This window comes from Rutilus rutilus (assembly GCF_951802725.1).
Source record: "Rutilus rutilus genome assembly, chromosome: 25".
In the NCBI taxonomy this organism is placed as follows: Eukaryota; Metazoa; Chordata; class Actinopteri; order Cypriniformes; family Leuciscidae; genus Rutilus; species Rutilus rutilus.
The window spans coordinates 13,291,528-13,316,062 of record NC_140229.1 but is presented as its reverse complement, the minus strand read 5'-3'; the positions used below and the strand labels follow the sequence as shown (position 1 = coordinate 13,316,062).

The following is a 24,535-nucleotide window of genomic DNA, read 5'->3' as shown; positions in this document are numbered from 1 at the left end:
GTGTATTTGTGCACCTACCGATACCCTAGTGAGATCTCACAAGCACTAAATAGGCCAGTAGCATGACAGTCTATATAAAGACTCTCGTTTCAGTTACCAACCACACAAAAAACCCTGAGGCCCACCACAAATGCACCGAAAATACTACAGGGAGTTGACATCACGCAAACAAAACGTTTTTATACTAGTGCCATCACTGCGTAAGGTACTGCCCTTTGCAGTGAAAACGCTTGATGGCAGTTTTCATCTCGGACCAGATCTTTTCACATCTCTTTCTTTTGTCTGTCAAAACATTCAGTAGGCAGCCGCACATAAAATTAAGTGCAGCAACATAAAAACACCAAAAAACAGACCCATCCTACAAATTCTCTGCTGAAATGCATGTCTAACATAATGTAATGCGCATTTGTAATTGTAGCCTACTCATTTTTGGATTCTTTACAATTACAGATTTCACATAGTGCCTTCACCCAGGATGGATAACCTTCACAGCTGGTGTCAAACCAGCAGATGAACAGCAACCTGGATAAACAACAACAAAAAGAACCAGCAGGTATAAGACAATCTTAAATGTCAGAATCAAGAATATTTTGTCCATAATGTCTTACACAATCCTGAGCACACCTGCTCTCCCAATGCTACACTAAGGGTGCAAAACCATGAGAGGCTAGGCCAAAAAAACAGTGTCTGATTTCAAAGCTTCTTTACACTGTCTTAAATTAGGTTGGGCCTCTGGGGTTCAAAAGAGTAAAGAATTGAAAGTACCCGGATGAGAGATTGGGACCTAATTGTGGGAGTAAGGCAGATAGGCAGCTGTTACAGCATCCACCTGCCTTTAAATGGCATATATAGCTAACCCATGATGCTCAGAAATGCTGTCTAGCTAAGCAGGTTCCTAGATTTTGTGACATAATCACTATTACAATGTCAAATGTCATGGGCATAAATAAGCATCAAGACAAATACACATTTAGCCTAGTCAGTGTAATGATGGTGGACTATTTCCGTTCTAAAGTCAAAGGTCCCTTAAAAAGATGTGTGAAATTAAGGTGCCCGCATTACAATATTCATTAATAAGGATAAAATACACATTATACAAACCTGACTGAATATTTCTCGGCTTTCCGCGGTTTCTTTAAACTCCAACTCGTGACGTCATCAATAAGCGTCGGCTTGAAAGAAGCGGCCCGTGGAGTTTGCTGGAAACTTCAGGTTGCTGAATCATTTTGATTGCTGGTGAGTCCGATTTCAAGTGGTCTTAAATACATTTATTCTGAATAGGCTCACCAGCACTTGTTAGTTTAATCTAGATGGTCGTTTAAATGAACACGTTTTAAATACTAGATTCAAGCCGACCAGATTGATTGCCAGCATGAGTTGCCATGGACGAATGGCATTAGAGACATTTACATGTGCACAGGGATTTGTTTTATAGAATATTAGTATTAGTACACAAATATTAATGTTCATTTGATTCAGTGGGTGTTATAACACATCTTTTACCAAAATTACTATCATTACCATAGTTTCCTCTAAAATACCACAGTAACAGTTAGGCTATTGTTACTAAAAGAAATAAAAAGAATATTTCCTCCATACACTGTTTTCAGAATCTATCTCATACAGTTTCATTGTATATGCTCTTTGTACTTGCAATTGCACCTCAATGCTAATATGATCGATTCATGTCATACTGGCTTCGTATTACGTCAGATGTGACTATATTTAGGATTATTTACATGTGATCGAGCCATGAATTATTTGATTCTGTGCGTTTTATAACATTCCCTTACAATAGTAAACAAAACAAAACTTTAGTAACAGTTTTAGCTACTAATATAAAGACAAATATAATTGTTTTCATCCATACAGTGTTTTCAGAATCTTTCTGTCATTTTATATGCCATTGGTTAATAACGGCTTTATCTAGTAACATTAACCCTATGGTTACCATGATCATTTTATGTAAGGGTTTAGCAGTTTCCTGTCTATCCTTGTTCAACTGGTCAAGGTTTGATATGGGATTTAGAAAGTAATAAGTAATGCATTAATACTTTTATGAGAGTAATCAGTACAGTAATTTAATTACACTGACTTTTACCCAACACTGCTAATCTCTTTTTATTTCATCAGGTATGATGATGGATTCTCTGTATGGGCCTGTCGCTCTGGGTATACTGGCAGGTGTGGGCTGTGGGCTCGGCCTCGGATGGCACCTCAGTGGGCGTTTTGGCAGATCGTCCCGCAGCATGATGGCGGCTTTAGGAAACAGCGCCGGTGCTGGCAGCGAGGCCAGTGTGATGGGCGAGAGCGGAGAGTTCAAAATGATCCTGGTGGTCCGAACTGATCTGAAGATGGGCAAAGGTAAAGCGGCGGCGCAGTGCTCTCACGCTGCTGTGTCCGCCTACAAGCAGGTCCAGCGCAGGAACCCAGAGCTCCTGAAGCAGTGGGAGTACTGCGGACAGCCCAAAGTGGTGGTCAAGGCTCCAGACGAGGACTGTCTGCTGGAGCTGCTGACCCACGCCAAAGAGGTCGGACTTCCCGTCAGTTTAATCCAAGATGCCGGAAGAACCCAAATTGCACCAGGGTCTCGGACGGTTCTTGGCGTGGGACCTGGACCGGCTGATCTTGTTGACAAAGTGACAGGACACTTGAAACTATACTGAATAACACTATTCAAATAAGATGGGACAAAACTGGTGCAGTTTTGACCAATTCTTAGACATTATAGTTTTTATACGATCAGAACGAGTGGAGAACTTGAATTAAAAGGGTTAAAATGACACATTGATTTATAGGTTTAACCATTTATTTTAAGTAAACAGTTCACCCATTCCATCATTGAACATACGAGTACATTTGTTTTGTCATAAGTTTATGTACAGAAAATTAGTTATTTGGGAATCTCATTTTTATCAAATTAATCACCCCCCTCATACCCAATGGAATAAAGGACTTTTGTTTGCTAAACTTTGGTGCAAAAATGACCTGCTCCTGTTCCTTTTTCAGTTGCACAATGCTAATATGACCTGTGAGGATTTCGATTTAAATCACTGGATTTTTGACAAACTGGCTGCTTATTAAATCAGACGCGAGTATTAACATTTTTATTTACATGTGTGATCGAGCCATGAATTCCCACTTTAAAAGCTTTATGTTATGCATGTCTGAATCAAACTGTCCAGTGAGTATGAAGGGGGAGGAATTACCAAAAAAAAAAAAAAAACATGGCACATGAAACTGTGGTTAGACCATATTTTTCTTGATGAACAAGAAGCCTTTATTTATATGGTAATCTGGAGGGGAAGAAGGAGAGGGGAGGGGGGATATCTCATTCTCTGTGCACAATCAGATCTCTACAATTTACGTGTATATGTACGATTAATTTCAACTCAGTGAAAACTGAGCACAGGACACACAGGGAGTTTAAATCTTTCTTAAACCAAATTACCATTTGTGATTTCTCTTCTGTACAAATAAAGGGTAAATTGAGTTTCGGAACAACTGGCAGGATAAACTGGCTTTCTAGTCTCACTTCGCTGCCTTACAGTGACCTAAACATCACAACAATAGCATACACACATACGCACACACACGCTGCAGCACAGAGAGGTAAGGTTAGTAAAATACACACAGGTGTGAAGAGCCGCATATATATTTATATATATTTTAATCATTACCCCCTTCTCAAACAGATGGTCCCACACAATGAGCACGATACTGCACAACAAAAGTTTTCATATGGAAAACAAAGGTACTGGTGAACCTGCATAGGTCAGAGAAAAAGTTTGAAGATGCCGTATGAGTGTGTGTCTTCACGCATTTAAAACAACTTTTTTTTTCTTTTCTTTTTTATGTATACATTTATCGAGAGCTACACACCCGCATTTAATTACTGGTGTTGAGTAGTGTTTGTTTGTGGAGGCGGTAGTCACACATTTTCCTCGATTTTATTTTCTTTCCTGGAATATACAAGTTAAATGCAGACAGACTGAACAAGCTGCTCACACACATCAAAATGATACATTAGTTGTTTTTCCTCTGACTACGGAGTGCAAATCAGATTTTCTGTCTTATTTTAATTAAACTGACTTGCTTCTCCCACAAGTCTCCTCATTGTAGACACCATTCCCCTTTAAATTGACAGATAAAATTGACAGGAAATTAAATCTAGTAGATATTTGGAATGTGAAAAAAAAATAATTCTCAATGAAATCTTTGACAATATAGAAATAAAGTCCTTCATGATGGTATAAAGAAAACACGATAAACAAAAAAAACGATCATTTTAAAAAAGGTAAAGTAAAAGAATAACATTTGCTCAAATCCCCCGTTGAGAGCACAAAGTAAGAGTCGGACCGGTGGAGGACTGAGGGAGAGAGATCCACGGGGATTTGCTGGACCGAACCAAGCGGCAGCAGGAAGAGGGACGAGCGGGAAACAGGGAGGTCCTTACATGCCGTAACCGAAACCTGGCTGGGCCTGAGGAGCCTGTGGGTAGCCGGGCGCTGCTGTGTACCCGTAGCCGTAAGCCTGCTGCGGGGGGACGGCCACACTGGGGCCTGCTGTCAGCATGAGCTGAGGTGTGCCTGAGGAATGGGAGATAGTGAGAAAATTTATTAAAAATCTATTTTTTTAAAAATAAATAGTTTCCATTGCATATGTGCTTTCATTGTTTTACCATAAACAATGGGTTGAGTTTCCGTCGCCTGCTCCTCCTCTTTCCTCAAAGACTCGCAGGTCTCCAGCTTGTCCACCTAAGAACATGAGAGAAATAAGTCTTCAGTCTGTGTGTGTTAATTTCTGTTGAGGACTAGGAATAACTCTTAAAAATTAAAATAACTTTAAATCAATAATAAGACCGATTAATACAGTCACTCGAAAAATATATCATTTACTAATATAGTTATAATTAATAATATACTTATTTAATATTTATAATATTATAAATTACTATATGTAACTTAATAAAACTTTTCAAAATGACAAATGGAGATTTAAAAAACGTTAGTCAAACATTTTTATTTTTAAATTAATATAGTGATGTGATGTCTTTATTTTATGTTATACTAATATTAAGTATTTAAATGTTAATAAATTACATTTGAAAGTGACAAATAGATAAAAAAATATATATTTTACAAACAATTTAAACATTTTTAAAAGGTCCCATATTGTTAAAAGTGAAATTTCCTGGCTTTTTTCATGATAACAGAGGTCTAGGGCAGAGAAAACGCTGTTCAGTCGATGGATGTCAGGAAACTACATCATTGCACAGGCTTCCGAACAACATTAATATAAGAGACCAGTGGCTAATGTTCGGAAATACCACAGTAATTCAGTTCGACCTTAACCGTCTGTTCTGCACATTTCGCAAGTGACTGCTTCGTCAATCAAGCACAGTTCAATGCCGGGTTTTCAAAGAAGCTAACGTTACTCAAAGATGCTGCAGTCCCTACATTGTTCGGTCCGACCTCAAATTCGCAACCTGTAAATAAACTTCTAACACATTTTATGTTACATTATGGAGCCAACATAATCTGAAATTATAGTTTGTAAACAGATATGCGACACTAACGTGTTGCTAAGTTAATGCTGACGTGTTGTTTTTTACAGTCTATGGTTGCCACAAGCTTTGATAGAATATCTGTTGGAAACAAGACAAAATACATCGTTTGTTTTCCTAAGTTACAGTTGGTGTCTGTTGTTTTTATTGAGTTGAAGACGGTGAGATAGAGTTCACTCAGTGTCCGTCTTTTGTTTTGCTAATAGAAACTAACGTTTAGTGTACTTGAGAGCATCACCAAGCCACAGCAGGCTACAGCGTAAATGAATTTAGTTACCTGTGGTTGGCCTGGCCGTGCGTCACTCAGAAAACAGCAGGCCAATCAGAAGAGAGGCTCATGAATATTAATTAGACAGGCCAAAATCGACCTGTTCTTTAGCAGAGCTCCTGAGAAAGGAGCTGTAAAAATATTTTGAGATGGTTTTTGGTACTTATACTGCCAATATATATTCTTAAGGACATCAAAACCTAAAATAAAACTCCAGAAAGGAGTACAATATGGGACCTTCAAATAATATACTGATAATTGATGTGTTCATTTTATGCTATTCTAATAATTATACTAATATAAAGTATGTAAATGTTAATAAATCACATTCAAAGTGAAAAACATATTTAAAAAGGTTTAATTTGAGTTTAAGATTAAAATCTAAATTATTCACATTTTTATTTTTGATACATTGATAATTGATCTCTTTAATAAATCACTTTTCAAAATGACAAATAAACAGATATTTAAAATGGTTTGTGTTTAAAATGTTAGTCAAGTTTATTTACAATAATTGATTGTTGGCACTTGTAGTCCTCCACACATTTATACCCAATTTTACAGTAGAAGCCTGTTCTCACCTTGCTGAGGTATTCCCTCATCACCTGGATGAAGTAAGGCATGGAAAAGTCCATGATGTTGTGCCTCCACGCCGTCTCCAGCACCACGTCAGGCCTGAGCAGATCGTAGCAGGTAAAGAGGCAGGCGGCGAAACACTCCTTCTTATCCTCCTGAAGGAACCACTGCAGCAGTTCCTCGGCCAGCTCTGTGTCCTTCGACTCGGATGCATACTGCATGGCATCCTGGGTAGAACAACAGATCAGATCAGATCAGCAACACATTTACAAACAGCATAACTGAGATAACAACCCTGTTGTCCACCTCACCTTGTAGAGTTTGTCTTTCTTGCACAGTTCCACGCTCTGCTTCCATCTGTTGTTGCCTTTGAAGAGGTAAGCAGCGATTCTCCTGAACTCAATCAGCTCGTGCTTCTCCAGACGCTGGGCCAGCGAGATGTTGTCGAAGTTATCGTATGCATCTATAGATGTCCTGAGTGCCTGCGGACGGGATAGTTCAACAGCAGATGAGGTGGTGGACAAGAGCTACTGCAATAAGCTACTATAACTGTTCAATGTTTTTTTTTTTCAGAAAAATGCTTTAAAGTGTTGTTTGTACCTGATAGTCTTCCTCTGAGATGAAGAGGTTGTTAAGTGCTTCATTGACAGACTTGTTGTTGTGGTTTTGTACTGAACGCAGGTAAGGCTTAACGAGAGGAAGCTGCTTAACCTGGAGGAATGAAAAACTCTCGTTTTACCTGATCTTAAATAGGGGGAAGTTGCTGAAGTTGGAAAAGCTGGCCTTGTGCGTGCTTGCTTGCTTTACCTTGCTGAAGAAGTTGACGGCTCGTGAGTGATCCAGTCTTGGGGAAAGAACTATGAGCAGGTCGTTCAGTAACAAGGGCCTGAACTCCAGATAAAACTGGATTGCTTTGTAGTACAGTTCCACGTTGGCCACCTAAACAAATCAAGAAACACAGTCACTGTTATTTAATTCATTTCCTGGTGTTATTATAGTATTATTTATATACTAGTATAGTAGTTATTAATTAGCTTTTATTTTAACTTAAATTTTATGTGCTTTTATGTTTGTTTTTCTAATTTATTTAGCTTTAATTAATTTTTAAATTAGCTGCCAAGGCAACATTTCTCATTTTTATTGATTTTTTTTTTTGTAAATCAATACATTTCACAACCTATGTCTTCAGTTTATTTAATGTTAAACTTATAATTAGAATCATTTAATAAAAATTACACTAATACACAAATATTATTTACTATATGTAAATGTAATTAAATCACTTTTCAAATTGACAAATTTTAATACAATTTTATTTTATGTCATATTAATTATAATTAATAAATAATTATATAATTTACTACATGTAAATGTTAACAAATTAGATATTTGACTTGAACTGAAATTTGACAAGTTTACAAACTGTACAAAATAAGTATCCCATACAGCTTTTTTTTAAACTCCCCAAATCTTTTACACCCCAAAGTAAAATAAAATTATAAAATAATCAAATTATTGATGCTGGTAATTTATTCAATGCAATAGCACTAGTGTATAAAAACATATTTTTCCCCACTACACTATTAAAAATTAAATAACTTAAAAGTTTATATTTCTTCTTTTCTTTCAGCTTTCTTTCAGTTAACTACTAAATCTATACCTATTAAAATTGTTTTAGTTCTAACATTACTGAGAAAGTCAACTGAGTTTGAACTCAAAAGAAGTTAATTGAATTTATCGATTTATGAAAGCAGTTGAACTTTACCTTGGTGATGATGTCCTTAAACTGTCCCTCTTTCCAGGCATCTGTGGGATGGCTCATCATGGTGATGATGGCGTTGTCAAACTCTTCATACTTGTCATAGAGGAAAACAAGCTCCGCCCACAGGTGAGCCTGCTCTGCGGCCCTCAGGACCTGAAAGAGAAAGATGTCAAGAAGTGAAGGAGACAGACTTTGTAACATCTGTGCATTGCAGATGATGACACCAAGATTACAAGAGAATATCAGATTACACGCTGAATTCAATTATAGCTGGAGGGGGATAATGAGAGAAGAAATCAATGAACTCCTGCTGTTTAACAGAACTGAGTGGGTGACTCTTAAAACAAAAAAAGAGGAGTGTTACAAACCAACATCTGCAATAACAATCATCTTTAGAACTGCTGTGTACCTTGGGGATGTTGACTCTGGACCAGAAGAGTTCCAGGTGCTCCCTCATCTTCTGAGGTTTGAATTTAGAGTAGAGGATGGCCAGCTCTGTGAACATGCCCATGTGAGCGCGCTCCAACCCCAGCGCCGCCTCCAGCATGGTGATCAACTCCTCGAAGTAGCCACGGTCCTACAGAGAGCATTTGAAAACAATATCATTAAATTTGATCAGCTCTGTTAGTTGCAGAATTTTCTTCTTTTTTTTTTTTTTTGTAGGATCAAAACTTGCCTGGTAATAGTTGATGAGCTCTTCTAGCTCATCGGCATGGACCACGATGTGAAGGCCACACATCTGAGCCAATCTGAACTCCTTCCCATCCACACAAGCAAAGCACACCTCCTTCCAAGTGCGAGTGCTGTTAGCCTTACGGGCACCGTCAACGGCGGCCTGATACTCGCCCAAGTGGACCAGAGTAGAAGCCAAGCGGCCGAAATTGGAGACATTATTGTACAAGAGTTTGGCCGCCTCGTACATCTTCTCGTCATAGCAGCGATCTCCAACCTGTGAGCGATAATAAAACAAATTAACTTCAAATGTGATGCTTTGTTTGTCTTAGCTAAAAAATATAGACAAGCTCTGTCAATCATCTCTCTTAAAAACCAGTGATATCATTAAATAAACTGAAATTTAAAACTTGCAAATTAGAAATGCTACCCTGGCAACTAACAAGTTAAAGTTGACGTACTAAAATGACAAAATCTGAAATAAAAATAAATTAAAGCTAAATAGAAATACATATTAAAAAATATATATATATATAAAAAATTTCATTTTGTAACAAAACTGTATACTAAAACTAAAAATATAAAAATAAAAGCTAATTCAAATGATTAATAAATACTATAATAGTATATAAATAATAGGGTAACACTATTTAAGTGTCCTTGTAATCATGCATAATTTACTGTTATTACTACAGTAAGTACAAGCACCAACCATAAACCTAACCCTAATTATATAGTAAGTAAATGTTGTTAATTAACATTCCACTGTGCTTATTTGTGTAATTACACTGTAACAAGGGCACCTTAAAAAAAAGTGTAACCAATAATACTAATATATGTAATAACACTGTTATTACACATTAAATTAAGCAATTCATAAAAAGCAATTGTGCATTACCTGCTGGATGTGTGCATTATTGGGTCCATTTATAAACTCCTCCAGTTCAGCAAGACGGTTGGTTTTGGCCAGTGCGAAGATCAGCTCTGTCTCCACGTATGACTCTCTGGCCTTCTTTCTGGCCATCTGCAAAAACTTCACCAGGTCCTCCCAGTTACCTTAGCCAGGAAAAATAGATGTGAATATAGAGTCAAAGGAAAAAGTCCATAAGTAAAATGATGTATTATCTAGGACTAGAACTGAAGAGGCCATACCACTCTGGTCAGCAGCCTGAACAACCTCCATGTAAGCCGAGGGGTCATCAGCCTTGATGTAGGAGTCAATGGACTCTTTGACGAGACCCTTTTGCAGCTGCGCCTTAGCCAGCTGACTCCACACCGCAGGTTCATTACAGCGCTCTGCAAACTCGTACGCCCGGTCCAGATTACTGATGTGCTCAATCAGAACCTGAGGAGGACAGGAAACATCAGCTCTTTACTTATCTGCCATTCAATAAATCACATTAGCAAGCCTGATTGAAAGTGAAGGACGAGAGCTGCTGAGAGATTTACTGATTATGGCTCGACCATATACCTGCACTGCAGAGGTGTTGACATCAAACTTCTTAAAGATAGCAAAGGCCTCCTCAAACAGCTCGCTGCTGATGGCAATGTTAGCAATGTCAGGGGCGTCATAATTGTCCAGGCGGTTGATGTATTCCATGACGCGGGTGCGGTCCGCTTTGATGGCTGTTAGGATGAGCAGGTTCTGCAGGTTTCTAGGAAAGAGATGAGGATTATTTAAATGAGATAAGGATTTAATATTCATTTGCATTAAAAAGTTGCGCAAGACTGTTTGGGCAAGGAATTTAATGTCTGTAAAAGACAGAAAACACACAAAAAAGCCCAGCTGTTTATGTGTCGGAATATTTTTGGGCTTATGCACCTGTGTTCACTGAAGACCGAGTTGTCCAGGACGATCTTTTCCAGCAGCTCAATGAGTTCATTGGGCAGGTCAGCAGTCATGAAGGCCTTCACTGTGACCGACACTTCCTCTGGGTCCTGAGTCTCTGACAGGGCTGTCTGCACCACCTAAAGACACAAACAACAACTTGAACACCAGCACTTTCCAAAACCATACAAGAAAGTCAAAAGAGAATCAGAGATTTATTGCTTATAATTTGAGTTTTAATGACAAGTGCAGAGTATAAAACACATCTAAAACATTATCTACACTTAGTTTGTGGTCAGAAACAGGGCCGGCCCTGACCAATTTGCTGCCCTAGGCAAGATTTTACCTGGCGCCCCATGCATCAACACTCATAATAAATCATCATATTAGAATTATTTCTAAAGGATCATGTGATAGACCGGATGTCACATGTGACACTGAAGAATGGAGTAATGATGCTGAAAATTCAGCTTTGCATCACAGAAATAAATGATAATTTAAAGTATAATAAATTGAAAACAAATTATTTTAAGTTGTAATAATATATCACAATATTAAAAAAAAAATCTGTATTTTTGATAAAATAAATGCAGGCTTGATGAGCAGAAGAAACTTCTTTCAAAAACATTAAAAATAGTAATGTTTCCAAACTTTTGGCCTGTACTGTATCCCCAAAAAACTGCACAACTGTAGAGTAAAACATTAATAAAAAAAGTGATAATAAAAAATGCGTCTTAAAACTGACATGATTGTACAAAATCACAGTCTGGGGACTCAGAACTCAGAACAGCTGCTAACATTAAGTTTAAGGTAAAAATAACTGCCATGAAATTATAGTATCTTACTCCTATGCAATAAATTGTTCATTCACTACATCTCTTTACCTCTGTCTTTATCCTCTTCTCTTCTTTTTGGCACTGTATCTATCGCAGACTATATGCTCATTTATAATGTGTCATGTAAATTCGGCCTTCCGTCACAATCAGGAAACTTTCACCGTGTCTAGAACTGGCGCGAGCTGCCAGGCCCGTTTCTACGAGCTGTGTGTTTAGCAGTGCTGTCTACATTGGATGCGGCGTCGGGCACGCTACACAACAAATTACCAACAACTGATCGCGCGCGCGCTCTGTTTCTGACGCACTTCAAGCACTCGATGGGCGGGGGAAGATTGAAGAGCCGGATTTTTTTTTTAAATTTTTTTTTGCTTTATTTGGTAGTATTTTGAATTAATGGTTTTAAAATAGTAGCCTATTATAAAAAAAAAAAAAATGTAAAAAATAAATAAAAAATTCACTCGTTCACTCATTCTGGCGCCCCTATGGATGAGTGGCGCCCTTAGCATTTGCCTATACCGCCTATGCCGCGGGCCGGCCCTGGTCAGAAATGTATGTTTTAAATCTTTTATGTTCACCAAGGTTGCATTTATTTAATCAACAATACAGTAAAAATGGTAATATTGTGAAATATAACGATCTAAAATAACTTGTATTGGAATACATTTTAAAATGTAATTTATTCCTGTGATGGCTAAGCTGAATCTTCATCATCATTACTCCAGTCTTCAGTGTCTAATGATCCTTTCAGAAATAATGTTGAAAACAGTTGTGCTGCTTAATTTAAAAAAAATATTTTACTACGCTTTCCAAAGTAAAGACAGAAGGTAGCATAATTATATTTAGGAATCCCAGAATGCATTGGAACAAACTAATGGGGACTTATCCCAGATGGTGGAGTTGAATGGTGATTATTTATACAATGCATTCAATACAGCAAAGTTTTGATAACATTAATTTGATCTATTTAAAATAGACTATTTCACCCAATATTAAAGTGAAATTAATAAAAGATAACAATCATGCACTTTCAGGTCCTGTATGAGCCATGGTTATGTATTGTGAGAGATGAGTGCGACATATATGTGTGTACCTGGTCAATAAGAGGCCTCCTAAAGGGGTTGGTCTCCAGAAGCACACTGGCCCAGAGCTCCGGGTCTCTGCGGCGCACCAAGTACCGGGACAAACTCTTGAACAGAGAGTTCTCATTGCAGACCTGTGTAGAAAAATATAAAGACACATAGTTTATATTTCATGTTGTTTGGTTGAACGGAACTTGGAATAAACAGGCTAAAAACTTATTTATGGTTGAGCATTACTAACGCTTATGAGCTCCTGGTCGCACTGTCCTCTCTCATAGGCCACACAGGCCAAGTGAGGGTCTCTTTTCTCGCAGTATTTCCCCACCACACGGCTGTCGTAGTACGGGTTCTCTCGCAGGAAGCGTTCTGGGTTGTTGTTGCTGTCAATATAGATCTTGGCCAGGGCATTGTGGGTAGCTGGCTCCTCACAGCCCTCGTGGATACGAGACTCCAGCCATGGCAACAGCAGCTTCAGTCTGCAAAAGAAACTCATTTAAGCTATCATATCATTTTTTTTTCACCCCCAGACATCCACTTCCAATGTTTAAGTCATTTTTCCCCCTCACAAAATGATTACAAACACCATATTGCAAATGTAAGCGCCATTGTTAAACAATCCGAACAGCTACTGCTGTTTGTTTTCTGTGTTTACTTGTGCAATCAAAATTTCATCTGGAAACTCTTATGCTGTACACAAACAAATGATTAAACATCACCAAAAATAAACAGAAGCATCCTGGAATAGATCTGAATCCAAGATAGCTTAGCATCATGCTTTCAATTGCTTTGTTTTGACAACTTTACGTTCGATATTGTTCATACCGGTTTCTCTTCTCAACCTCTGCCACCAGCTCATCGGTGGAAAATTGGCCCCGCACAACCAGGATCAGGTTCTTGATGACGTCCTCAGAGCAGTCAACATCGAGGAGCCCTCCAATCACCACAGGCAGACGGCTTGGGTTCACCTACATGTACAAATTATCATTTGATTTTTGTTCATTGCTTGACTACAAAGGCTTCGTGAGTAACTAAAGGTTCCTCACCTTCTGCACGTAGATTTCGATGTACTTCTGCAGGCTGTTTCGGTACAGGTAGAGTACGAGGTCATGGACAAAGTCGAAACGATCGCACACAATGATGAGAGGCAGCTGGTCAGTGAGTTTAGCTTCCTGTCAGTCAAACACGATGGGGGAAACGATAAGATAACATCAGATGTCAGACAGACAAAAGGCATGTGTTCAGTAATACAGTCAAATCTGTAAATAACTCCAGGCGGTTTTTAAAGTTTAAGAGTGATTTTTTAATCAATAGAACGAAATTTAATGCAAAACATTCTATTAATTATTCAGTATAAAGGGGCGGTCACACTGTACTTTTCGTTCCATTGACTTCCATTCAAACGCACGTAAACGATATTTTTTCAGTGAAGTCGAGTAGATTAGGGTTTTCTTTTTACATTTTGAGTGTATTACTATTCGTTATATGTTGAATTCGTGTTTATAAAAAAGACGCTGCAGAGAAATCTCGCATGCTCAAAGTCTAGTGTGGCCGCGGCTTAAGACTCAATTTTACAAAACTTCAAAATGTACGGATGACAAAGCTTATGAAACAGATTTGACTGTATTTGTTAAAAATAAATACAAAAATTACTGAAAATGATTAGTTCAACAAAAACCTACCAAGTAATTAATAACAAAAAAAAAAAGGTACATATTAAAGCAATAAAAAAAAAACTAGTTTTGTAAAAACCTACCAATTGATTCATAATTTAAAATGTTACATATTTAATAAAAACATAGCTCTATAAAAACCTACGAAATAATTTACAATTTAAAGATATAATAAAAATAATAAAATGTTTAAGCAATAAAAACATTTAGAGGGCAAGACAAGATTAGAGGGCAATCGAGTAGTCCAAAAATACGTTTTTTGGAAGAATTAAGTGGTTAAGTGGTAAAAAAGGAAGGTCTATAACTGAACACAAGGCTTGAATCATCTCAGGTTTTGATGTGGCAGCTTTGCTCCCCCTGCTGGCTATAACATGTAACCATTCTTCTGTCACACAAGAGTGCAGTTTACAACACATACAGGATTAATGAACTGGGATTGTACAATTCACTCCACAGAAACACCACAGACTGACCTCCACAACCTTCAAAACATGAAGCTACAAACATTTACAGAGGCTGAACGTTTGCAGCGAAGCCTTAAACGAGACTATTTTAAACTTAAGCAAGTCTCAAAATCATTCCACAAAAACGTGGCTGTCCGGACCCACCCTCTGAAGCTGGCATGGCAGAGCCCAACTGCGAGGTCAACTTTATATGGTCTGACTCTAGTGGAATAGATTCTGAAAAAGACCCAAGGCTTCCATTTCTGCAGAACACGGTCACCACAAATCAACCACAGCCAAACACACATCAACACACTACCACAAAACCACAAGCTCAATCTCAGCCCGGTCACTCGCTACGATCATCAGGGGAGGGGTCAAGTTCAGGCCGAGAGAGGGTTGTTCCCAGCAGTCAATGCTTTACGAAACCTCCCTGTATGTGCGTCGCACACACCAATCCCAGTATTAATCCTTCAACTGACCATTGGGAGAAAAGAAGGGATGACAAAAGAAAAGAGAAGGGGAATAAAAAGTAAAAGGAGTCTTAGGATGACTTTACCTTATACAAGTCCTGACCATCCAAAAAGTACAGGGTAAAGCACAGGAGATAACAACAGCCACCATGAGGATTAAATAGTGAGATCATCTCCCTAAACCTAGAAAACTACAGGAACATGGCTGCCTGAAGAAAAGAGAATACCTGTATTGATCCCCCCATTAAAACAATGCACTAAATCCATAAGCCATATGTTTTACAGCATTTATTAGCTGTTTATTGTTTGTTCATGTTAGTTCACGGTTCATTAATGTTAACAGATACGATTTTGATTTTAAAAATGTACTAGTAAACGTAGAAATTAAGATTAATAAATGTTAGTTCATGTTAACTAATGTAGTTTTCTCATTTTAAAAGTGTTATCGAAATTATTTTATGTGCTAATCCACATTCCACAAATGCTATTGAAAGAGGTTTAAATCTTGTGGCTTGATTTTAAAATGATGTATATCTAATATTTACTTTAATACTATTTGCATTATAGCCTCTTACTGTAACCACAATTTTTTTAATTCTGTTGTAATTGACTTTATGCCACAAATGCGGTTAATAGAAGTAATAAAACTAGCATTAAACCCACAACATTCCTTTACCATAAAATGCCAGATCAAACACACTTTTTTCTTAAAAAAAAAAGACCAAACAAACAAACAAAAAAAGTTCATTTTGTCCACTTGCATCTGAAATTGCAAATGGCTTGCACGTAAATGATAAAAGACAGATCAGTAGAAGAGAACAAAACAGGAAATGTAATGAGGGGCAAAGATGGAAAGAGTTTTAACAGAGGAGAAACTAGAGAATATAATGTGCTTTTTGCGGTCGGCAATGGATCGTTTCAGACGGGTTTTACTGACAGAGTCTTGGCAGTACCTTGAGAAAGTTCTTGACTCGTTCAGGGTCGTAGCAGTTGCTTTCCCGACAGATCCGCTCCACCTCTTTGATTTGGCCCGTCTTGCATGCGGCCTGGATGTATTTGAAATGCACCTCTGGGTCCTGGCTGAAGTTCACAATTGAGCCGAGGAAGTAGAACAGACCTGCATCCAGCACAGAACAATAAATGACGCTTGACTTTTACTGGACAGACTTCTGCTTGCGGTTTGATCTACACATTTTGTATGTGCAGATTTTGTGTGATATTTTTATGGTGCTTTTTTGTCCCTTTAAATTATTTTACGTTCCACAGAGGAAAGTCAAACGGGTCTGGAATGACATGAGGGCGAGTAAATGATGACAGGGTGCACAGACCCTTTAAATTACTGATCAGACCGCTACATTTGCATGAGCATTGCATTTCCATTAAAATCTAGCTTCTTGTCAAAAGCACTCTTACTCTTGCTGTCATGTGAAAAGCCTGAGGGATTGTGGGTGGCCGCAGGCCCTGTGCTGCTGCCTGCTGATTGCCAAACCTTTTGTCCTACTTAGCCCAGAACGGAAGGCTACATGCTGCTCCACACACAGAACAGAGCCATTACACGGCCAAAATACCAGTCAAATTGTGTCTGCACTATGAAAGCCAACCAGCAGAGTGACCACGAGTGTTTAGATACAAGTTCAAAGACATTTAAGAGTGATTTTCTGGCAGTGTCTGCCAACAGAAGAGTTAGGCCAGCCAGATGTATCAAATGAAACTACATGGGCAATGTAAACTCTAGGTGGGATACATATTTGCAGGAAAAATGTTGGGTTTATCAAACACTTCTTTTTCAGTCTTATTGCTTTTGAATGAACTTTATGAACCTTACAGTTATTTCTGATTATTGGATAAGGATAGTTTTTTAGACATAATTCGCCAACCAATTTGTGCAATCAAAATTTTATACGAACCGACTCAAAAGGTCTTGTTCTTGCTTTCAAAATTAGCCTCAAAATGCATTTTTAACATTTGTTTTTAGCTTGACATGCTGCCCTATCACAACACCTGTCGTGGTAGCAGTAGCGCAATGGGCAAATAATGTACATTGCTATAGTAGCAGTGCTTTAAAGTCACGAAGGAGAATTTGCGATAGTTTTTTCTTCCCTATTGTGATGTATATCTAAGTGACAGAAGGTATTTTGTTACTTTTATGATGGATGGATGCGCTTTTTGGAGCTTCGAAAACTACAGATGCACTATTCAATTATATTGATCTTGTATGACATGTCCAGGTTTTCCATGACTGTTAAAGCGCTCGTGTCAAAGTGGTTGAACTTTCCTGTTACACCAGATAATAAAACAGAAGGAATGAAAGGATGTTCTTACCCTCAAAACTCTTGAAAGACTCGAAAAGCTCCGTGAGGGACTGGGTAGACAGCTGCTCGTGATACTTGGAAGCCACCTGGACACAGATCTGCAGGTTCTGCCTGATGTTAGCAGATAGCATGGCTCTCAGACACTCCACGGAGTCCTCCACTGACAGAGAGCCAAAGTAGTTCACCAGCCACTGCAGACATTAACAGAGCAAAATGAAGAGAGACAGATTAAAAAAACGGTCATACTTTAATTCGGCATGAATGAAAAGATAAGAGAAGTCAACACTTGTTGGGTACCTCCGGGTTGAGCAGGTGCGTGTGTACGACAGCTCGTTTGATGTCGTACAGGTCAGTGTAGTGCTCCAAAGCTCTCTGCAGAAGCCCCGCCTTCTCACACAGCTGGGCAATATGGGCACGGTCGTAGTTCGTGAACATCTGGTTTCCTAGGATGGCATCCGCAACCTGCGAGAGACCATTTTGCTTGAAAAGAGTCTGACAATAAGTGTGTCAAGAAGCTTTTCAGTATGTTTTTCTGCATCGTGTACCTGTGGTGCATGCATCAGGTTCATCTCCAGCAGACGGGTCTGCAGTGGTCCTTCTGATGGGCGGTTGTTTTTCAGAGCATCCAAAAGGAAGGACGTGCACTGCTGGACCAGGTTGTACTCCATAAACACATCAACGATCTGGGAGAAAAACGCAGTTTGTCAGTGAACGTCAGTTCATTAAATTGAGTCATAAAAAACACAGTTTCTCTCTAAATCATTTCAAATACTCCTTTCGTTCCTTTCTTCTCAACCTCCCACTTCACTTTCATCTCCTATCCTCCTTCGTTCCTGACCTGTGTGATGTCAGCCAGCGGTTCCTCATCCTGAACAAGCATCTGAGCAAACTGCAGACCCTGATCCGGACTGATCCGCATCACATTCCTCAGCAGGAAGATCCAGTCTGGAGTGTAGCCCACCTGTAACCACCAAATGAGTGTGTTTTCAAACCAGTTTGATTTTAGCCCAAATTTAGCTTGAAACCTGATCGGTCATCATACCTTTTTGGCGTACAGGACGATCTTGGGGAACTGGCCGGTCTCTGCGAAACACTGAATGACTTTGTTAGGTACGTTGGCCCTCAGATAGACGCTGAGAGCAAGAGTGGGGTCCACAGACTTTACCAGGTCACCCAACTCCTCTGAGCATTCAAGCTGAAGAGAACAACACAATTTCACAATAAAGGTTAAAAACACATTAAAAGCACAATTTTAGAGTGCAGTGTTCAAATCACATGCATTTGATTCTTAAGAACCGATTCTTTTTATGAATAACACAAAATTCATTATATAGCATGTTCAACTCACTTAGTCATTCATTCAAAAAATGAACCGTGAATCCTTTTTCAGTTATGTCTGAATGAAATGAACCTATGATGTATATTTCATGTTTTTAACACTTACATCAACTAGTTTATGTGACAATGTGAATGTGAGAAATATGCATAAATTAATAAAGGTGCTCTATAAAATAAATTAAATATTGGTTATAGTTTAGCATACACTACTGTTTAAGAATTTGGGGTTGGTAAGAATTTAATGTTCAAAAATACAGTAAAAACATTATATGTACTGTATATTACTGTATGTATATTACTGTTTTAATATATTTAAAAATGTAATTTATTCCTGTGATGCAAAGCTGAATTTTCAGCATCATTACTCCAGTCTTCAGTGTCTAATATGCTGATTTGCAGCTTCAGCAACATTATTATTATCAGTGTTGAAAATAGTTGTGTTGCTTAATATTTTTGTGAAAACTGTGATAGTTACAGAAAACAGTTACAGTTTTTGCATCACTTGATGAATAGGCAGTTCAAAAGCACAGCATTTTAAATATAAATCATTTGTAACATTCTAAAGTCTTTTAATGTCACTTCAGGTCAATTGAATGTGTTCTTGCTGAATAAAATGTATTAACTACATTTAAAAAATAATAATAATTCTAACTGACCCCAAATTTTTAAACCGTGGTGTATAAGGTTTAATTGTAAGGTTGCATTGAATGCAGGGAAATCTTTATTTGGTATAGTGTTCTTTGTGTGTATTTATTCCATTCAAATGTATTTCAGGAATGAGCAAAGGATCATGGTCCTCAACTCTCCAAATAAATCATGGTCGTGGAACAACAAATCACGTCAGTACAATCAATAAACCGAGAGATGTTACTTGTTGAGACTATGAGAAAGAACATTTTTAGTTATTTTGAGTGTGGATTGTAAAAAGCAAGCTGGAAAAAATCCCAAGACTTTCCTCTTCTGTGCTTCAGAAGGAAAGAACCCAAACACCCCTCGCCCCACATAACAAACACATGACATCACATCTAAAGCAAACATCTTAGATAACAGACAAACACACACACATTCACACACAAACAGTCATTCTCACAATCAACACAGTCTGTTTTCACACAGACCCTTTCTTTGTCACAAAAATATGGAGGCATTCTTTCTGTTTGTGAAAAAAAAAACACATGTGAAGAGCACACTCTGTTCCCTGCGCCTCTCACACAAACACATGCGTGCAGAGGAAGTGGCTCTTGTGGGAGTGTGTGGAGATAACCCATCTCCCCTGCGACCTCCTCCACATACCTTGTCCTCCTTCAGCCATTTCTCCAGCAGTTGTTTGCGGCCCTGCTGAAGGACGGGTCTGCACAGCTCCAGAGACTCAAACTTGTTGAGTTGGCCCTGGTCTAGCAGGATTCCGAAATACTGCAGCAGTGGGGACGTCTGGCCAGGCTGGGCCGGGACGCTCTGGAACCGGCGGATGGTGTCAGGGGTGCGCAGGATACCCTGAGATAAAGAAGATGAAGAGAAGTGGGTCAGCAAGCAAATATGACAAACACATGCATAAACTAGAGCCCAACCATTACAATTGTTGAATCAAGTGAATATTATTTAATATAATATTTATATAATTATTACATAGTTGTTATATAACAACAACAATAATAATAATAATAATAATAAACAACAACAACACAATATATATTTAATAATAAATACATAAATACAAATTCATTGTTATTTTTTATGTTATTTATAATATCAAGCTATAATTATTCAATAATATTCAGCTCTCCTCACCTTTGGAGCATTAGCGGCCACTTTAGCTGCCTCCGAGTAGCTCCCTGCGGCAAAAAGGTTGTTAAACTTGCGGCCGAACAGCTCTTCTGCTCCCGCCAGATTATTCCGGACCGCCATACGTAAAGCCAGGTCTGGATTCTGCAGCACATTGGTGATGTACTGGATGATGTTCTCCTCCTCAACACACACTGACAACACCTAAGAAAACACACATATACACACAATAAAGTTTGTGATTTATATTCACAATTAGTTATTTTCATTCGCACTGATGTACAGTAAGGTGAGACATTTTATCTTTCAGACCACATTTCTGGTACATAAGCCCCGTTCACACAGAGATTCCGGAAAACACACGGATAATTTGATTTCCCACGGGATCGTTTGATTTTGGTTCATTCACACTGCCAGTGATTTTCTGGAATCTGTGAGTGCGTTCACACACATCCAGTAAAGACACGTGACGTCAGGATGGCGAACGATCTCAGCTTCAGCGTGGATAGTAAGGAGCTCCCTGGTCTCCGGTTCATTCCAGTTTGCAGACATTTTTTCGTTCTTTGTTGATGAAGAACAATTTTTCACTTTCTTCTAAGAGCAACATAGTCACGTGATCATGTCATCACTGCGACACAACCCTTACGGCATTGGTCCTGGATTTTATTCACAAAGAGTGCGTTCCGGGACTGATCCCGGCAATGTTACTAGGTCCCCATCCTGGCATCGATCCCGGGACATGTTTGCGTTCACATAGAAGGCACTCTAGCAATTTTAGAGCAATTTCCCGGGATCAATGCACCATGTGAAAGGGGCTATAGAGAATCAGACCAGGAAAAGACAGGAGAATGAACAACTCTAACACTGAGAAATGTTCTTATTTCTCATTCATTTTATCGTTGTTATTAGTTTTATTATTATTACTACTATTATTATTATACTGTAATTTATCTGTTTGTTAATTATAGATCATTTAATAATTTGTTAAATTAATAATTTGTATTTGATGTTATTGATCTATTTGTTTATGCCAAAAGGCTCAAATCAATTTTTAATTTCTTAATAATAATAATAAAATATTAAATTTATTTGTTAAATTTGCTCAACAGAGCTTGTAATTCAGCACCAGGAAGGAAGAACAAACAGGAAGTTCAGGGACATTCCCAGTGCCCAAATCTCATATAACTAAGCATTTAATTAACAACTCTTATATTTTGAGACTTTGAATTACACGAGGTTTCTATAACTAGCTGATTTTTGACAGTTATCACACTCACAGCAATACCACAAACTTGAAAATGTTCATGGTCACCTGCATAAAAGCAGCAGGAAAAGCCATCACACACAGAGCACAACTGATCTGTTGTATAATATCCCCTTTCAATGACCCTTAATGAGAAAACATAACACCTCGTATCAGCTGACCTCCTCACACTGAAGCTAAGGTGCATACTAATGCTCGTCTCGAGTATGTAACATGATCAGACGCAGGAGTGCAGTGAGATGTGGAGGGAGTCCTCTTTCAACCAAGTCCCTGCTTTGATCAAGCATCTTATCTTTATTTCTAATAAAACGTGCTACTAATAAAACATCTAAAAAAATTACTGACCAGCCAGAAGGTCGTTTGAGAGACGCTTATAAAAGTTTGGTATTATTACTGAAGATATTTGGCCAAGAGACAAGTTAAAGTTGCCAGTTAAAGCACAATGTTCAGCAATATTTCTCAGGAAGTACAGTACATATTTTCAGCTACTGTACTAGGTTGAAACAGTGACGCACACAATCAAGTAAAACAGATTTATGATGTTTAATGCATACTTAACTTATAAGAACACTGATTAAACTAGACAAATGAGAGCAAGTTATTTTAAATGAATCAAGATAGTAAAAATTGTCCCCTAGTCCAGGACTACTTAATTTCTTGCAACCAAAAAGGTGCAGTGTAACAGTGCACTGTATCTCCGCTGCATGTCGCGAGTGTTTGTAAGCTACTGTGTGTTCTAGATCGGCATCAGCAGGTCAAAGTCACAGCCGTTATTCTGCATGGATGCACATGACTCTCCGTTAAACCCGCACGGCCTACCCCCAACAATATGGGTCAGCTCACCCAGAGATGGAGGGAGGCAGAGTCACTAAGGAGAGGAGTAAAAATAGAGCAGCTCATTGTGTCTATCAGCTTTCCTCCACAAAGAGGCAGTGAGAGAGAAAGAAAAGGAGAGGGCAAGTGAATGAGAGATTACATTTGCGTGTGTGTGTGATAGACAGGGGCTGCAGTGGCCAACAGGGAAGAAACGCTGCATTGACGTCAATAAAAGCCCAAGGCCTGAGGAGATGATGATAGTAATAATGAGTCATTCCTGATGAGGACCACAAATTCAAACATCTGCGCAGAGCACATCCCAGTATCTCTGTTCTCAAATGGACAAGATATCAATTCCAGTTTGCTTAAATGTATACAATGCCACAGCCGTTTTGAATAATTTAATATATTTTTGCATTGAATAATTTTCAAATGAGAAATATATAGGCCTACATTTAAACAGTTCGACAAATCTCACAATAATAATAGAAATATTTTGTGTGTCCATTGCACATTTTTTATATCTCATAACAAAATTCTACTTTCCAGTCCATAGGAGCTGTCTAGGGGCTGAAGTACTAACAGACCAGACATTTGACTTATTGAGAGTCATGTTACAATAGTCCAATTCAGTATAACAGTGTAGTAGGCTTGATCGAGGGAAAAAGAGAGGGCAGAGCGTGATGTCACAAAAGCTGATGATGCATTCTCCCTACGCACGCTGTGATTGGCGCTCAGGTTCCGCCTCTGTTAACGTGAAAGGATTTAGGATGCCAGTCAATGCCTCCCACGGCAAGATCACATGATAACTGCCACTTTTTTTCTCTCTCTCTCTCTCTCTCTCTCTCTCTCTCTCTCTCAGCCTGTCTCCCTCTTGCATTCTCTGCAGCTATTTTCAGTGAAGGCTCTCTCTCAAGGTCACTCTGCGCACGAGTGCAGACGCAGCTGGTTAGAACCTGACTTTTCATCACCCACCAGTGCTGAGTGGTGCAGAGCACAGGAAGATGGAGAATGCCAGTATGAGAAGGGGAAACAGGGGCAGGAAGAGAGATCTGCATACCTTTTCCTTTACCTAAACTTCAATAAATCATACTCAGACAATTATTCCACTGTAAAAATTTACTCGATAACGAATCCATCCATTATGTACTAGATCTTACTACCACATGTTAAATAATAGATCACCTAATTGTAACCCAACTACGTAATGCTCTACAAAATAACAACTGTAAGCCAAAACACACATAACCCTTCAGTCTATTAGTCGAACAATGCATTAACTCTATGCCGTTCACCTTTGTTATGTTGTGCATGGCATTGTTGGTCGACCCAGGTGGAGGTTCTGTATAATTGAGAACGGTAACAGTGCTCTTCAGGTTTAGCGTGACACGAATCGGATAGGCTTTCTGTCACCTGCTGCATAATTTAAGACTTTCTCCGGCAAGGCTGGAAAATTATTTACCCGCTTGCGGGATCCATTAACAAGCTCATAAAGGAGCATTGTGAACAAGGAGAGCCTTTGGAAAGGAGTGTTGACTCACCAGAGATACTGTGAGCACCCAAGTATTTACATTATAAATCTAACGTCCTGGGATTCAGCATGCTGAACCGGGGAGAAATGTATCCTTTTGACCTCATTTATGACATCACAGTGCTTTTAAGAACTATGGTGTCTTCTATACATAAGTTAAGTGAAAATTTCAGGATGGAAAACAATGACAAAAGCTTCAAGCTAGGAACTGAAAAAAGATTGAGGGAAACGTGTAGAGGGAGGATGGGTGGTTTCCGTGTCTCAGTAAGACGGGGTATTAAATGTTCTGCCTCTGGGGTAATCAGCTGAGTTGTGTCCT

At 38.6% G+C, this 24,535-nt stretch overlaps 2 protein-coding genes across 3 annotated transcripts in view; one reads left to right on the top strand and one right to left on the bottom strand.

Moving 5' to 3' along the window:
- The first annotated feature begins 1,144 nt into the window (after positions 1 to 1,144).
- ptrh2 (peptidyl-tRNA hydrolase 2) lies at positions 1,145 to 3,514 on the top strand. Its single transcript, XM_084400809.1, has 2 exons — positions 1,145 to 1,236; positions 2,134 to 3,514. Exon 2 carries the CDS (start codon positions 2,136 to 2,138, stop codon positions 2,664 to 2,666), a length of 531 nt encoding a protein of 176 aa, XP_084256935.1. The 5' UTR covers positions 1,145 to 1,236; positions 2,134 to 2,135; the 3' UTR covers positions 2,667 to 3,514.
- Positions 3,515 to 3,653: 139 nt separating this feature from the next.
- cltca (clathrin, heavy chain a (Hc)) overlaps positions 3,654 to 24,535 on the bottom strand; it is a 37,683-nt gene continuing 16,801 nt past the window's right edge. For both annotated transcript variants that reach the window (XM_084400808.1, XM_084400807.1), the window contains exons 7-31: positions 20,612 to 20,809; positions 20,117 to 20,317; positions 18,528 to 18,680; positions 18,324 to 18,446; positions 18,031 to 18,168; positions 17,783 to 17,947; positions 17,496 to 17,676; positions 16,127 to 16,290; positions 13,631 to 13,756; positions 13,410 to 13,552; positions 12,829 to 13,063; positions 12,599 to 12,721; positions 10,667 to 10,812; positions 10,316 to 10,499; positions 9,997 to 10,189; positions 9,743 to 9,900; positions 8,849 to 9,121; positions 8,582 to 8,749; positions 8,176 to 8,325; positions 7,218 to 7,349; positions 7,011 to 7,121; positions 6,722 to 6,892; positions 6,416 to 6,637; positions 4,682 to 4,757; positions 3,654 to 4,589 (exon numbers count right to left, since the gene is read on the bottom strand). In XM_084400808.1, coding sequence (XP_084256934.1) covers positions 4,453 to 4,589; positions 4,682 to 4,757; positions 6,416 to 6,637; positions 6,722 to 6,892; positions 7,011 to 7,121; positions 7,218 to 7,349; positions 8,176 to 8,325; positions 8,582 to 8,749; positions 8,849 to 9,121; positions 9,743 to 9,900; positions 9,997 to 10,189; positions 10,316 to 10,499; positions 10,667 to 10,812; positions 12,599 to 12,721; positions 12,829 to 13,063; positions 13,410 to 13,552; positions 13,631 to 13,756; positions 16,127 to 16,290; positions 17,496 to 17,676; positions 17,783 to 17,947; positions 18,031 to 18,168; positions 18,324 to 18,446; positions 18,528 to 18,680; positions 20,117 to 20,317; positions 20,612 to 20,809 — 4,071 coding nt within the window. In that variant the 3' untranslated portion in view covers positions 3,654 to 4,452. The remainder of the gene's footprint in view (positions 4,590 to 4,681; positions 4,758 to 6,415; positions 6,638 to 6,721; positions 6,893 to 7,010; positions 7,122 to 7,217; positions 7,350 to 8,175; positions 8,326 to 8,581; positions 8,750 to 8,848; positions 9,122 to 9,742; positions 9,901 to 9,996; positions 10,190 to 10,315; positions 10,500 to 10,666; positions 10,813 to 12,598; positions 12,722 to 12,828; positions 13,064 to 13,409; positions 13,553 to 13,630; positions 13,757 to 16,126; positions 16,291 to 17,495; positions 17,677 to 17,782; positions 17,948 to 18,030; positions 18,169 to 18,323; positions 18,447 to 18,527; positions 18,681 to 20,116; positions 20,318 to 20,611; positions 20,810 to 24,535) is intronic.

Excerpts from the sequence above, each read along its gene's own strand:
- ptrh2 (XM_084400809.1), top strand. The coding sequence starts at position 2,136 with ATGATGATGGATTCTCTGTATGGGCCTGTCGCTCTGGGTATACTGGCA.